The following is a 12,901-nucleotide window of genomic DNA, read 5'->3' as shown; positions in this document are numbered from 1 at the left end:
TCGCTCTCCTTTACAGCTCACACTCGGTCAGAATTGATGGAGAATATCTGTAAAGGCTTTCCCACAGCATGATGCTGCCATGTATTATTAGTTTTCATTGCTTCTTATACTCAGGAAACAACATTTTCATCAGACCAGATAACTTTTTTTTTAGTATGTTTGCTGTTTCCCCTACATGACTGATGCTAAACTGAAATACCTTTTTTTCCCTATTTTTTGTAGGTTTTCTTCTCATCCCTTTCTACAAAGTCATATTTGTGGACTGTAGACCTTTAAGACCTGTAGATCTCTGTATGTAGTCGCCTTTCAGCTTGTTCTGTTTCTTGGTATGTTCTCTTTCCATTGTCAACTTGTGAACTCAACAGTGCCCTGTGGGCTGCTCAACTTTCAAAATAGTCAGGCATATAGTCAGACACCGTGTGCATGCTTGTACACAAAGCATTTACATCTCTCAGGCTTCCCTACACACAATATTGCAGCTGCAAACATGCTATGAAATCTATGAGTCATTCTAAGACGTTACACAACTATCTAAACAACAAGTTTGTTAAGAAAATACACAATAAAAAGGGGAACAGAGGAATGAATTTTTTTAAAATTTTCTTTATTGTAAAATATCAGTAGCTTGTATTGCTTAGCAGATGTTCTTTAATAGTTTTCCATCTTGAAGTCTCTAATTTCCTGAGTTTTAGCCCTATACTTAACCTTCATGCTCCTCAACCTAACCCTGGCCCTGGCCTTAGCCATAAGCTAACAAAGGTCTAATGTTTATGGTCTAATTGAATAAAGATCTAATGTTTATGGTGCATGTGTGTGTTTCTTTAACTCACACACACACATAAACAAATACAGCAACGGTCCCTTGGAAGACCTCCTTATGCAGGTGATATTTAAATCTAACCCTCCTCCTTCATCCAAACATGCAGTTGTACGTATTAAAACATACACAACAAAGGAATTTTTCTAAGGAATGAAGTTTTCAACGATACTTGGACATAGTGGCTCCTGGAGGTAATTTAAACCGTGGCCCTCCAGGGCACAGGGGCAGCAAAACCATGCAATAGAAAGCAGATGTTCACCCACATGCCGAATCACACAGATGTTCAGCGTTTTGCAGGATCTTATAGTTTTACGAAGAAAAACAGTTAACTTCCATGTGCATGACTTAATTACAGCACATTCATACCATTTCTGTATAATGACTAGTTTTCACCTAACAGAGCTTCTTTTTTAACAGATACCTGCACTAAAGAGCATCTGGAGATCAAACATGATGTTTGAAGTAGCAGAAATATTCCCTTTAGCAAATAATTATAAGTAATACCCAGCTAAGCAATCAGGATTATGAATCTGAGGTCAGTTTCAATGGAGGGTTTTGCATCTAAAAAGAGGTAGTCTTAATGAAGAGGGTTGGTTTTCATCTCCCCCCACTTAAAATGTTATTATACATGCTGCGCTGAGAGTACACTGCGGTTTATATGGAGCTGCACAATATCAGGAAAATATGTAATTGCAAATTGCCAACAGATAATTGGAAGTCACACAATTAATGGGTCTTTCATCCGTTACGTAATGTCCCCTCCAATCTCCTTGTGCTTCAGTATCTACAATGCATATCAAATCATTTAGTCAGCGTTAATCTAATATTAAGTCTAACATATATTCTCCTAATAGGCAAAGAGTAAACACATAGTGCTTAAAGTGCTGAATCCTACAAAATGTTGCTCCCAAGCAGTTCTTTGTGATCGCAATTTTACACACAGACACTGCCCTCTGGTGTCAGCGATAGGAACTGCTGAGCTGCAGATTTGTCAGATGTAACATGAGGACAGTTCACATGCTGGACTGTTTTAGCACATTGTAACAAGATGCATGTTAACATGCACATTTGTAGATGTAATCAATAGATAAGAAGCAGCAGGTGGTTTGGCAGCCTGAACACTTTTCAAAGAGCACACACTGATCTTTGCACTCTGGTGTATTTTTGTTAGAAGCTTTTTTTAATAAAACGACAAGTCAAAAATTTTTCTCGTCCTTTTCTTCTAAAAGTACTTAATTAATTCTGAATATTCTTCTAAAGAACAACAATAAAACAATAAGCGAAACTATTTGCATTCAATAATATCTGGCCTTCTTTATTGTTTTACTGTGACTTTGATCTGATGTTAATAAATTTTTGGATCTTAAGGCAATACTTTACAATATATATCCTATTGAGAAAGCAAAGATCACCTCAATAAAATGTAGATGTTACATGAGTGAAAATGTGAAAACATGTAGGTACTCTTTTATGTTTTTTGTAAAACTGCTTCGAATTGACAAAATTAAAAAAAATTAAAAAAACAATTGCACTGGATTATTTTATTCTCTCTATAATAATCTTTTCAGATTTACTCACCCATATTTTTACAGCTGCACTCTTCTGCTCCTTTGTAGCAAACTACACAACAGATGGTTGTGTAGTTTGAATCCACCACGTCTCAGTGATTGATTCATGTTTTAATTTATTAGATATTTTTACTGTGTTGCACAATGACATCAGTTTTAATCAACATTTTGAAAATCTGCTTTGCAGAAGTTGGCATTTCCTACATGCTTCAAACCTGTTAGGGCAGATTTTCAGATATTCCAGTGGCGTGCCATAGGTGGCCTACCTCACTAGTGACGTGTCAAAATCTCCACAGAGCAGCAGAGCTCACCGTGAAGAAAAACTGCAAAGTCAGAGCGATTAAAACTTCCCAGGAAACCTGTATGTCGTGTGCTCCTAACATTATCAACGGGCGGATGACAGATCTGCTCAGCAAACAGGTTCCAAACCTGCATGAGCGGAAGACTGTATATTCTTCTTAGATTATTTATAAACCTAAGAATAACTGGAAGAGAACGTCATTCACACTATTGTTCTTTTATGTTGCGGTGCAGATTGTTTATCTCCTTATGCTTTCTCAAACAGATGTTAAGCCAGTTATTAAAGGAGATTGAAGTGAGTAGTGAGATGTCATATTTTACCACCTATTAAAATGTAGTACATTTTGATAGTGACATTCTCACTTTACAGCTCATCTGACACTAAAACGGGAAAAGTTAACAGAAATCAAAATATTAAAAGATAAGGAATCACATGACTAGTTGATGGATACAAGCTGAAAAGTGTTTGTGAGAAACCCTCTGACCAAACAAAGTCACCTATAATTGATGCAACTTATCCTGCTAGATTCATAACAATCACAGAAAGTTCTTTAAGATCCATAAAAATGTCCTCCTGTGGGAGAGAAACATTTTATTGCAGGGTCTAGTTTTAATGTGGATTGCTCCTGACACCACTCTTTTCAAAAGATGCTTTTAATGGTTTATTACCAGCATGCCTGAGGCAATACAGTTAGCAGTATATTCAAACTATCCAAAGGAAGAAATCCCTTTAAAATTAATCAGACACAGAGGTAGCTCTGCTGGAAACACTTCTTCATTATGTTTGGAGGAATATCAGTGATTGGGTAAAGCTATAAAAACGACTAATGACTATTTTATTTGTAAAACAGCACCATTTGTTGAAATTACACCAGATGTGTATTATCCTGTTCTCTGGAATAAAGCTGGAAAGCAGAAGATCCAGAAGACACACAAACTATCCTGAACAGTGTATGACTACCTATAAACTTTCTGCATATTCAAAAAACAAAAATGGCTACATTTGCATTCTTTCCAAGATTTGTACAAAAACCACTTTTTGTTTTCACAATAAAATGTTTGACATCTCCACCTTCATTTGCAAAACTAATGTTCCCAGTGGGAGACACTTTTTCTACATTTTGTACATGCATAATTATAGACATTTTCTGGCAGTAGGGTGGTTTAGCTGGCAAAGAAGATTGGTGAATTGGTTAATACGTAAATGCAAATCTAAAAATATCCCAATTTCACACACAATTTAGAAGCTGTCTGGGAAGTGTGTGTGTGTGCACAGGTGATGTAAGTCCCATTTCTGCAGCGTGAGTCAGTGTCTGACCCGGCATGCACAGACTGGAATGTAGTCACACATTTAGTTATTCTAGAGCATTGCTGCCAAACCAAAACCAAAACCAAACCCTGGAAATATTTTGGCTTTTAATGCTGGAGCTTCAAACATACAGTTTAAACCAGACGTTTTCATACATCAAATAAAAACAATTCTGTAGAAAATGTTCTTAAGTTTTCTGGCATTCGTCAAATAAATTACAATTTTGGTAACTTGATCTAAAACAAAAGAAATTTGTGTTTAGCTTCTGACAGTAAGGAACAAAATGTGTATCTGTCTCTTTATTCAGTGTATTTTTGGAAAACATCTATGATGGCTGTTCTTGAACTACTTCTGCAGCGTGTAAATATTTAATTTCTCCAGCACCAAATACTTAAATTAAAATATCTGACAAGTCAAATGTAAGACATCCTAACACATTTACTATCTGCTGAAATTCTGTTTTAAAGTAAAATCTTGTAAGTTTTGATTGCTGCAACTGGTGAGTCAAATGTTTTCCCAACTTTAACCAAATATTTTTTAAGATGGTTTAAGATGGTTTGATTGCCTAGATTCTTCTTTAATTATAGCTTTAGTTATCTACAAAAGCTTCACAAATGACAAATATTGTTCATGAAATTTGGTACTCAAATCTGACTCATCAGTTAAAAAAACCAAACCTTTATTCTCTGATATGTTGCTGTTGGGTCAGAATTAACTGCTGCCAGCCGTGGATGGGTCAATCAGACAAACCTGGTTAAATACAGGTTATTATTATTATTATTATTATTATTATNTTATTATTATTATTATTATTATTATTATTATTATTATTATTATTATTATTATTATTATTATTATTATTATTATTATTATTATTATTATTATTATTTATACTAATATTATAAACTTCTCAGATCTGTCTGTGTGGCTGATTACCTGTCACTGACTGTCATATAATGACAGTGTAACTAAAGTACCAAGCGCTTTAAACCAGGTTAAAAGCAGCAGGAAGCAGATTTTAAAATATCCATCACAGATACATTATGGACAAATCTTTGATGGAAATCATCTTTTTTTTACAGACTCCATTTTAAGTACACTGTGACATACAGAGCCATACTTTGTGAAAATATGGTGAAACTGCGGTATTCTTCACTTGTTTTATGACAAGAACCTTTTCTCTGATAATGATGAAATAAAAAAATCTCACAAGTGTCTGTGTCTGCTCGGCTTTCCTAGAGGGCGCTCTTTTGTTTCCAACACCTCCTTCTATTAAAATCCTCCCCAGGTTTATGGAGTGAAAATAATCTGGAACCGTTTTGCTCACTTTTGCACAGATGTTTGCAAGAAGCTTCGGTTCTTCCTTTAAGACACATTTGCCCAGAGCATGCGGTAACACACATACACACACAATGGTCTCTTTGGCTCCCCAGGTACTCTGTGGCTTCTGTGCCTCCAGGCAAGAACACATTTTACACACCCCATTCACACACACACGCACACACCCACACACACAAACTGAAATATGTGCTTATTAAAATGTCTGTTTTAATATCTAAAACAACTCACACTAGCTAGACACCAATGACTTTCTTAATTGATCAGGCTTTTTATGTACATCTCTTCAAAGCAAGTCAAGATGTTGCCATAAAAATAATATAAGTTGCTGCAGGGGGAAAGGAAGACTCAACTTTGTGAAAAGATCATGGAGGAGGTCTGGTGTCTGGGATGTGGGGAGTGTTTGGAAAGGAGGACTGCATCAGATAGTGGGCAAACACTACTGGTAGCTTAAAAACATACCCACACACACACACACACACACACACGTCTCCCAAGGGCTTCAGTGAGAACGAGGTATAGCCCTGTCTCTGCTGTGTGTAGCTTCTGATCAAACAGGTAAGTGTTTCTCTTGTGCTGCCGTTTCCTCTTTGTGAGGTTGGTTAAGCTGGAAATGATCACCACTACAATGCATGCTTGTATCATTACAGTAAACTCTTGACAGTGTTCTGAGTTGTCGTTGCACCGCAACGCAGCCTGGTGCAATCATGTTAATCGAGTTCTAGTTCCTGATTGTTCAGACCTTTCCTGCAAATTACCTCTGCCTAAAGACGTTTTGTGTGTGAACAACTATTGTATCTGTTACTGTAACCATCCATGCAATCAGGAAATTATTACGCTATTTCCTCTAACAGATGATGCACGTTTAAGAAGCCATCGACTACTGCAACTCAAACCAATGTCTCAGTCTTTTTTCCTTTTTAGTGCTTCAGATTAATAACAATTGTTGAACCTCGGCTGCAGAATGGGACTTTCTATGTGAAAATGTGTACTTTTGTGCAATAAAATTCCAGATGTACATAACGTTATAATTTAATTTGGATTCTTTAAAGGGACAGCATTATGTGTTTTCCAGCTACATAGTATCACTTTGTAGCACAATCAAGTAACTATTAACTACAGTTGTGATGAAAATTCTGTATTTATCAAATATGACTTAAAAGAAATTTAGCTTCGTAATTTAGCGCCTTGAAATTGGGCCTCTTTTTCAGAAACTCCCCCTCTTTCCAACACTCCAGTTTCAGATTTGCATCACATCGTCTCTTCTCTGTTAACCTCTTAAGAACATTTTTACCTGCGTTGAAATGAGAAGTAGCTTCTATAATGAGCCTAGCAGATGCGCTGTTCCTTCAGGTGTTTGCTAATTGTTGCTCAGTCTGAAGGAGCTGAGTGACCTGTCCTGTGGGAGGGGTGAGTCTGTAACATGAAAATCGACCCTCCAAGGGGGAGCTGTGTCTCAAAGGTGGAGCTAGGTGAACCCAGGGTATTTTGCACAACTAAACGGTTGCCACGGAGATCAAATGATTTCTCAAACATGCATGTTGGTGCAACACTCCAGGGATGTCTTTGATGAGGAAGAAACATGATATAAAGCTAGAAGAGATCGATTTTACATAATACTGCACACACAATATTCCTCTGGCACGACAAGAAACATAGAATCAATTATCTGACGACCCAGATTAGAGAGCAGCTTTGATTATCCTGAACTCATCGACTCTGATCCTCTCTCCTGTTGATGCTCTCCACACTGGTAACATGAGAAATAACCCGCCTCCAGGAATGGTTTGAAATTATTTACTGACCAGGCCAATCAACTGTTAAACGACCTACTTTTCTTGACTTTTGACTTTAGGCACAGATACAAAAACATTAATCAATGATTATTTCCTTGTTTGATTCATTGACAGAGTTGCGAGTCTCGTCCTCTGGCTCCATGGCTGCCCTGTTCTGCGGCGTGCTGGTGCTGCTGTGTGGCCTTGACTCTGCATGGGCCACATTAGTCACCGATATGGACTATGGTGGCATTCCTCTGTGGATTAACCGCCTGCTGGGCGAGCCCAGCGTTTTAAGTCTGCAGGGAAGGATTGACCCGGCCTGGTTTCGAGCTAACAATGACCAGGCCTGTCCTGAGCAGTGTGACTGTCCCATCCACTGGCCGACGTCGCTCTACTGTGACAGCAGAGGCCTTGAAAGCCTCCCCCAGGGCCTGCCGCAAGCAACCCAGTACTTGTTTTTACAGGTAGAATAAAAAAGAAAGACAGAAATGTTATTTCTTTTCCAAGATATTGTCCATTCACCAATCTTCTTTACCTGCTAAACCACCTTACTGCCAGAAAATGTATAAAAACAATATTCTTCATGCAGATTCAAGGTTGAGCAAAGATTGTTTTAATATTGCACATACAGCAGATTTAAATTTAGGTGTTTAATATACAAAATTAGAAAAAAATATACAAAAACCGTAATTAAGCATATTACGTCACAACTCCAATCATTAGACAGTGGCAAATTTCTTCCAATACAATCCCTAGTATTTCAAAATGCATCAATAGGCATTAGTAACATACAAACTGTTTATGTTTCTGAGTAAATACCTTTTTTGTTTTCAGCAAATTTTCATAGGTGAGTCCTGTTTGGGTGATGTTCATGTTTTAAACTATGTAGAGAAGCCAAAGTAGCTCAATATAAAAAAAGATCTAAACCTCTTACCTTTAAACTGAACGCCTCACCAATGGAGTCACTGTGGAGCCGTGTTCATTTTCACATCTTATACTGCATTAGAAAAAAAGATCCAGCATCTTTAGGGATGCATTTTCTTTTGTTCCCAGGGCAACAAGATCTCATCCCTGTCCTACCCCGTCCTGGCTAACATCACGGGGCTACGCTGGCTAATCATCGACAACAACCAGCTGGAGAGCAACGAACTGGAGCTGGCCTCTCTGCAGAACCAGACTCAGCTGCGCTACTTTTTTGCGAACCGCAACAACCTGATGTGGGTGCCTGGCGTCTTACCGGCCGGACTCAAACAGCTGCGGCTGGCCTACAACCGAATCAGCAGCATCAGCCCCGGAGCTTTCCAGAACCTGCAGGACCTGACGCTTCTGTTGCTGCAGGGAAACAGGCTGCAGACCATCACAGAGGGCGACCTCAAAGGTGGGGTCATTTGTTAGTTCTGCTCTTCGTACATTTGGACTCAACCTCTGACATCTGGAAAGGGAAGTGGACCAGTCCCACCTGGGACTTTAATGTCCAAAATGCATTCAAAAAGCAAATTTAGATTCAAGCTTTTACTAAATAAAGTCACAACTTTTGAAGAAACTATAAGGGTTTCAGAATTCCTTAGGGTTGCCACCCGTCCCGTAAAATATGGAACCGTCCCATAATTGGCTGTTAAATGTAGCGATACAGGACGCGATTTGTTCCGTATTCCACAAATGTGGATGTGTAATAATAAAGAAATGGTCCCCCAGTGCTTTATATAGTAGTCTGCCCCAGTCAATGTTTCACTCACGGTGTTGCTGTTGCAATATTGTGCAAAACTGCTTTCTGGGTAACACACACTAACCGATGCGCTATGCATGTCTTCTGCAGTGTTTGTAGACTTGTTGGGTATTTATTGCATGTTTTATAAACGCAAATTGCAATATCTGCAGTAAGTGCAAAAAAGAATAAAATAAATTAAGTCCGTTTGTTTTTACTCTGTTCTCATCTCCCTTCGGGATGACAAATCACATTTTGTCTGGATTAACTCCTGCATGTGTGTGAAGACGTTCTCCTGTCTTTCAGGTCTCGTCAGGCTGAATCTGTTGGACATCAGTGGGAATTTGTTCTCAGCCGTCCCCAGCCATTTACCTCCCTCTGTCCAGCAGCTTTATTTGTCCTACAACAACTTCTCTGCGCTGGACGAGGACAGTTTTGAGGGTTTCCTCAACCTGAAGCACCTGCGCCTCAGCCACTGCGGCCTGCAGAGCAGCAGCGTCCACCCGCAGGCCTTTAACCACTCCAGTCTGGTGGAGGTGGACCTCTCTTACAACAAGCTGACCACCACCCCCACGGTTCCAACGACCCTGCAGTACCTCTACCTGGAGGCCAATAGCATTCAAGGTAATGAGCTGATTAATTGATACACACATGCATCATGAATGCAGAGGCTTTGATTCAAAGAGGGAGAAAATGTAGCAAAAAACTTTTGTAGCTTCAGCTCGATGTAGACAAGTCTACACCCAACAAGTCTACAAGTGTGGGCTGCATGGCAAGAGACTGAGACAAAGATGTTAAGAAGAGGGTGGAGAAGGGGAGAAAAGTGACTGAATATTAATTGGTTGGATGTGAGGAAAGTAGGTTAAAAGCAGGGAGTGGGGTATGAGAACATCTGGGAGAGATTCAGAGGTAGGAGTGCCAGATGGAGCAGAAGATGAAGCTGCTCCCCTCCCCCATTTGTGTTGCTCTGTGTTGTCTGTCTGCTCCCTGTTGCTTTAGCTGGTTTGATGGTGCAGGAGCCAAAGTGTGCCTGACAAGACGTCCTATAGCGCATTTCAAAAGTATTTCTGCTCTTTGAACTTTTTCACATGGTCCTGTTTATTAGGTTTTTATGTAGACATCACAAGTGCGTAATTATAAAGGACAGGAACATGGTATTCCACCAAATATTGATTTCTGAACTCTTCCTGAGTTAAAACATTAGTTTTGTTGTTTCTAAATTAATATGAACTTGTTTTCTTTACATTGTTTGAGGTCTGAAAGCACTGCATCTTTTTTGTTATTTTGAACATTTCTCATTTTCGGCAAATAAATACAAAATTTTTGCTTGGAATTTCAGAGACATGTTGTCAATAGATCATAGAATAAAGGAACAAAGTTAATTTTACTCAAACATACATATAGAGAGTAAAATCAGATAAACTGATCATTTTAAGTGGTCTCTTAATTTTTTTTCCCAGACCTGTATATTCATTCCTCTTTACTCTGAAACCTCCAAATAAAATCTGGTTTCCTCAGAAGTGGCCTAATTTGTTAACAGAATCCATCTGTGAGTAATTTAAACCCACGATGCCCTGCAAACAAAATCCACGTGGTGTTGGGAGCATCATGCTGTGAGAACGCTTTGCTTTTTCGAGAGCAGAGAAAGAGAAGCTGGACAGATTTGATGGAACGAAACAGTGGGTAAAATGAGAAACAAACACATCACGGGTTTTTTTTTTATATTTGACATGTGTATTTGAAAATACAAGCATAAGAAAAGAGCACATCATGCACTTTTAACTCAAAACTGTTTAACGTTACCAACCAACAAGATAACATTTTATAAAACACCTGAACGGCTCACAATGAACAAGACTGAATCTTCACCTGTGGCAATCAGTACAGGATTATTAAAGACATGATGTTACATAAAATCTTTACTTTTGTAATTTGTGCATTCACATTCATCAGTTTAGTTGTAAGGTTGGTTAATGTTTATCTCTAAGAAAGTTTGGACAGGTTGGACCTGCTTGGTAGTAGGGCCTCCTCCATGTTCCTATTTGTCTGAAGTGAGGAAACCCCCACTTCCTGCGTTTGGGTCCCTTTATTACATCGTATGACTGCCACAGGCGATGCTGCAAAGTATTTACTGGAGGGGCTCAAAACATACGCATGACACACTTTTCAGAGTTTTATTTGTAGAAAAAAATCAATAGAATACATTGAAGTTTGTGGCTTTAATGTGACAAAGTTTAAAACGTTAGGATATGTGTGCAAGGCTCTACTAGCAGGAGCTGCAGAGTGTGTCAGTGAGTTCTGGCAAAAATAAAAATGTGCTCTGGTTTTTTAATCTGCTTTCACAAAGAACAAAGGAACTTTATCCTAATGAGACAGACAGTCAACAGAGAAACTTCAGCATAAAAACACCCCCCTGTCTCAGAGGAAGAAGCTCTGCAGTGGGTTAAAAAAGGAAACGGTTTTACTAGTTTCCACTGCTTCTTTTTTCACCTCTGCACCTGAGACCTCTAATGGTAAATGCAGACTCTGTGAGCGGAGGACCAGACTGCAGCAGACTGTTTTTGATAGACAAAATTGCGTAATATGTCTGAGCCAGTCGAACTTAGGAGGTCACACATGTAAAAGAAACGCTACAGTGTGAAACTGATGCTCCGTCAAATATAAACAATGTCCTGACAGATCACCGACTGTCACCCTGGGGGGGGATAACAACTTTCAAAACATAAAGTAACCATCTGAATAACGCCATCTGTTTTCTACAGAGTTCAACGTGAGGAGCTTCTGCAGAGAGGTGGGGCCTCTGTCCTACTCCAGGATGAAGATCCTACGGCTGGATGGAAACAAAATGGCACAGCACCAGCTCCCCCCTGACTGGGTTCACTGCCTCCGAGTGCTTCAGAGAATTTTCATCTGACTCGGAGAATTAGCTAGTACACCGTGTACCCCTCTGACCCGAACAGGTGCTCCAGAGAAAAAACACGACTAAACCTCTGCCTGTTGATGTCCAGCTAATCGTGTCTGTTCTTCACATTAAAGCTTGAAATCAGACAGACGACTTGTGATTCACGTTGTCTTCACTGTGTAGAAACAAACCGAGTCATTTCAAGAAAAATAAAAGCTTAAAAGAGGACAAAGACTAAATTTATCTCAACATTGTTGTTTTAGGAAAACTGCTGATTACAACATTATTATTCCAACCCCATTTCTACACGAGATCCGCTACTGCAGGGTTGGACATCTGTGTTGTGTTACTGGATAATAGCATTGGCAAACTTTCTCTTCTGAATTTACTGACTCATGTGACTGCCATGTTTCAACAACACGGCAGTCACATATCGAGCCCAGCAGAGAGATGAATGAATTGTCTCGAGATGAATATTTGACTTAATATGAAGCCTAAGGATGAACATGACAAAAATGATCTGCAGGAAAGGAACCGAAGTCTTAAATGAAACAATGAATTCATGTTAATAGAGAGGGAGGATTTTAACCTGTCCAAAGTCTGGATGATTAATTGAGCAAGAATGTCAGAGAGGCAACAAGGCTGTATGTTCAGTGTAAAACTGTATTTAGCAAGTTTACTGTCGACAGATGGCAAAAAAAAAAAAAAAGCTTAATGTTTGTTAATGATGAGATTTCAGAAGTTATAAGAGTTTTAGAAAGTAAAGTAAAGGCGGGGGAAAAGCTGATTCTAGATTGTATTTGGATCACGAGAGGTACAATAATCAAGTTCATCGACTGGCATCAGCATCATGATGAATGAGCGACTTGATTAATGCAAAAGATTCAGAATCACTGAAGTTGCAGTTTAGTTGCACGGTGTTCAAGCTTAAATGTTGGAGCCAAAGTCTTGATGCAGTTTGCTTTGTTACCTTAGATAGAAAATGTTCAATCTACTGTGAATAATTAACTGATAACTAGATAATTGGGATGTATGTATGATTACGTACCTTGAGACGACATTTGTTGTGAATTGACACTAAACAAAAACCCTGAATTAAACTGAAGTTAATTTTGCTCTGCCACCTACAACCTCTCAATTCAAAGTTTTTTCACTGGTATGAAGCTTTTAAACAATATTCA

General features: G+C 38.8%; 1 protein-coding gene across 1 annotated transcript; it reads left to right on the top strand.

Annotated features, from left to right (window-relative positions):
* The first annotated feature begins 5,698 nt into the window (after window positions 1–5,698).
* Window positions 5,699–11,870, top strand: LOC103464867 (lumican). Its single transcript, XM_008409239.2, has 5 exons — window positions 5,699–5,893; window positions 7,246–7,577; window positions 8,167–8,491; window positions 9,125–9,442; window positions 11,581–11,870. Exons 2-5 carry the CDS (start codon window positions 7,272–7,274, stop codon window positions 11,730–11,732), a joined length of 1,101 nt encoding a protein of 366 aa, XP_008407461.1. The 5' UTR covers window positions 5,699–5,893; window positions 7,246–7,271; the 3' UTR covers window positions 11,733–11,870.
* The last annotated feature ends 1,031 nt before the right edge of the window (window positions 11,871–12,901 follow it).

Source organism: Poecilia reticulata, linkage group LG5 (genome assembly GCF_000633615.1).
Source record: "Poecilia reticulata strain Guanapo linkage group LG5, Guppy_female_1.0+MT, whole genome shotgun sequence".
Taxonomy (NCBI): domain Eukaryota; kingdom Metazoa; phylum Chordata; class Actinopteri; order Cyprinodontiformes; family Poeciliidae; genus Poecilia; species Poecilia reticulata.
The sequence above is the reverse complement of the archived record's forward strand: the minus strand, read 5'-3'. Positions and strand labels throughout refer to the sequence as shown.

Excerpts from the sequence above, each read along its gene's own strand:
- LOC103464867 (XM_008409239.2), top strand. The coding sequence starts at position 7,272 with ATGGCTGCCCTGTTCTGCGGCGTGCTGGTGCTGCTGTGTGGCCTTGAC. Across the intron at positions 8,492-9,124 it reads CACAGAGGGCGACCTCAAAG|GTCTCGTCAGGCTGAATCTG; the intron begins GTGGGGTCATTT and ends CCTGTCTTTCAG. Across the intron at positions 9,443-11,580 it reads GGAGGCCAATAGCATTCAAG|AGTTCAACGTGAGGAGCTTC; the intron begins GTAATGAGCTGA and ends TGTTTTCTACAG.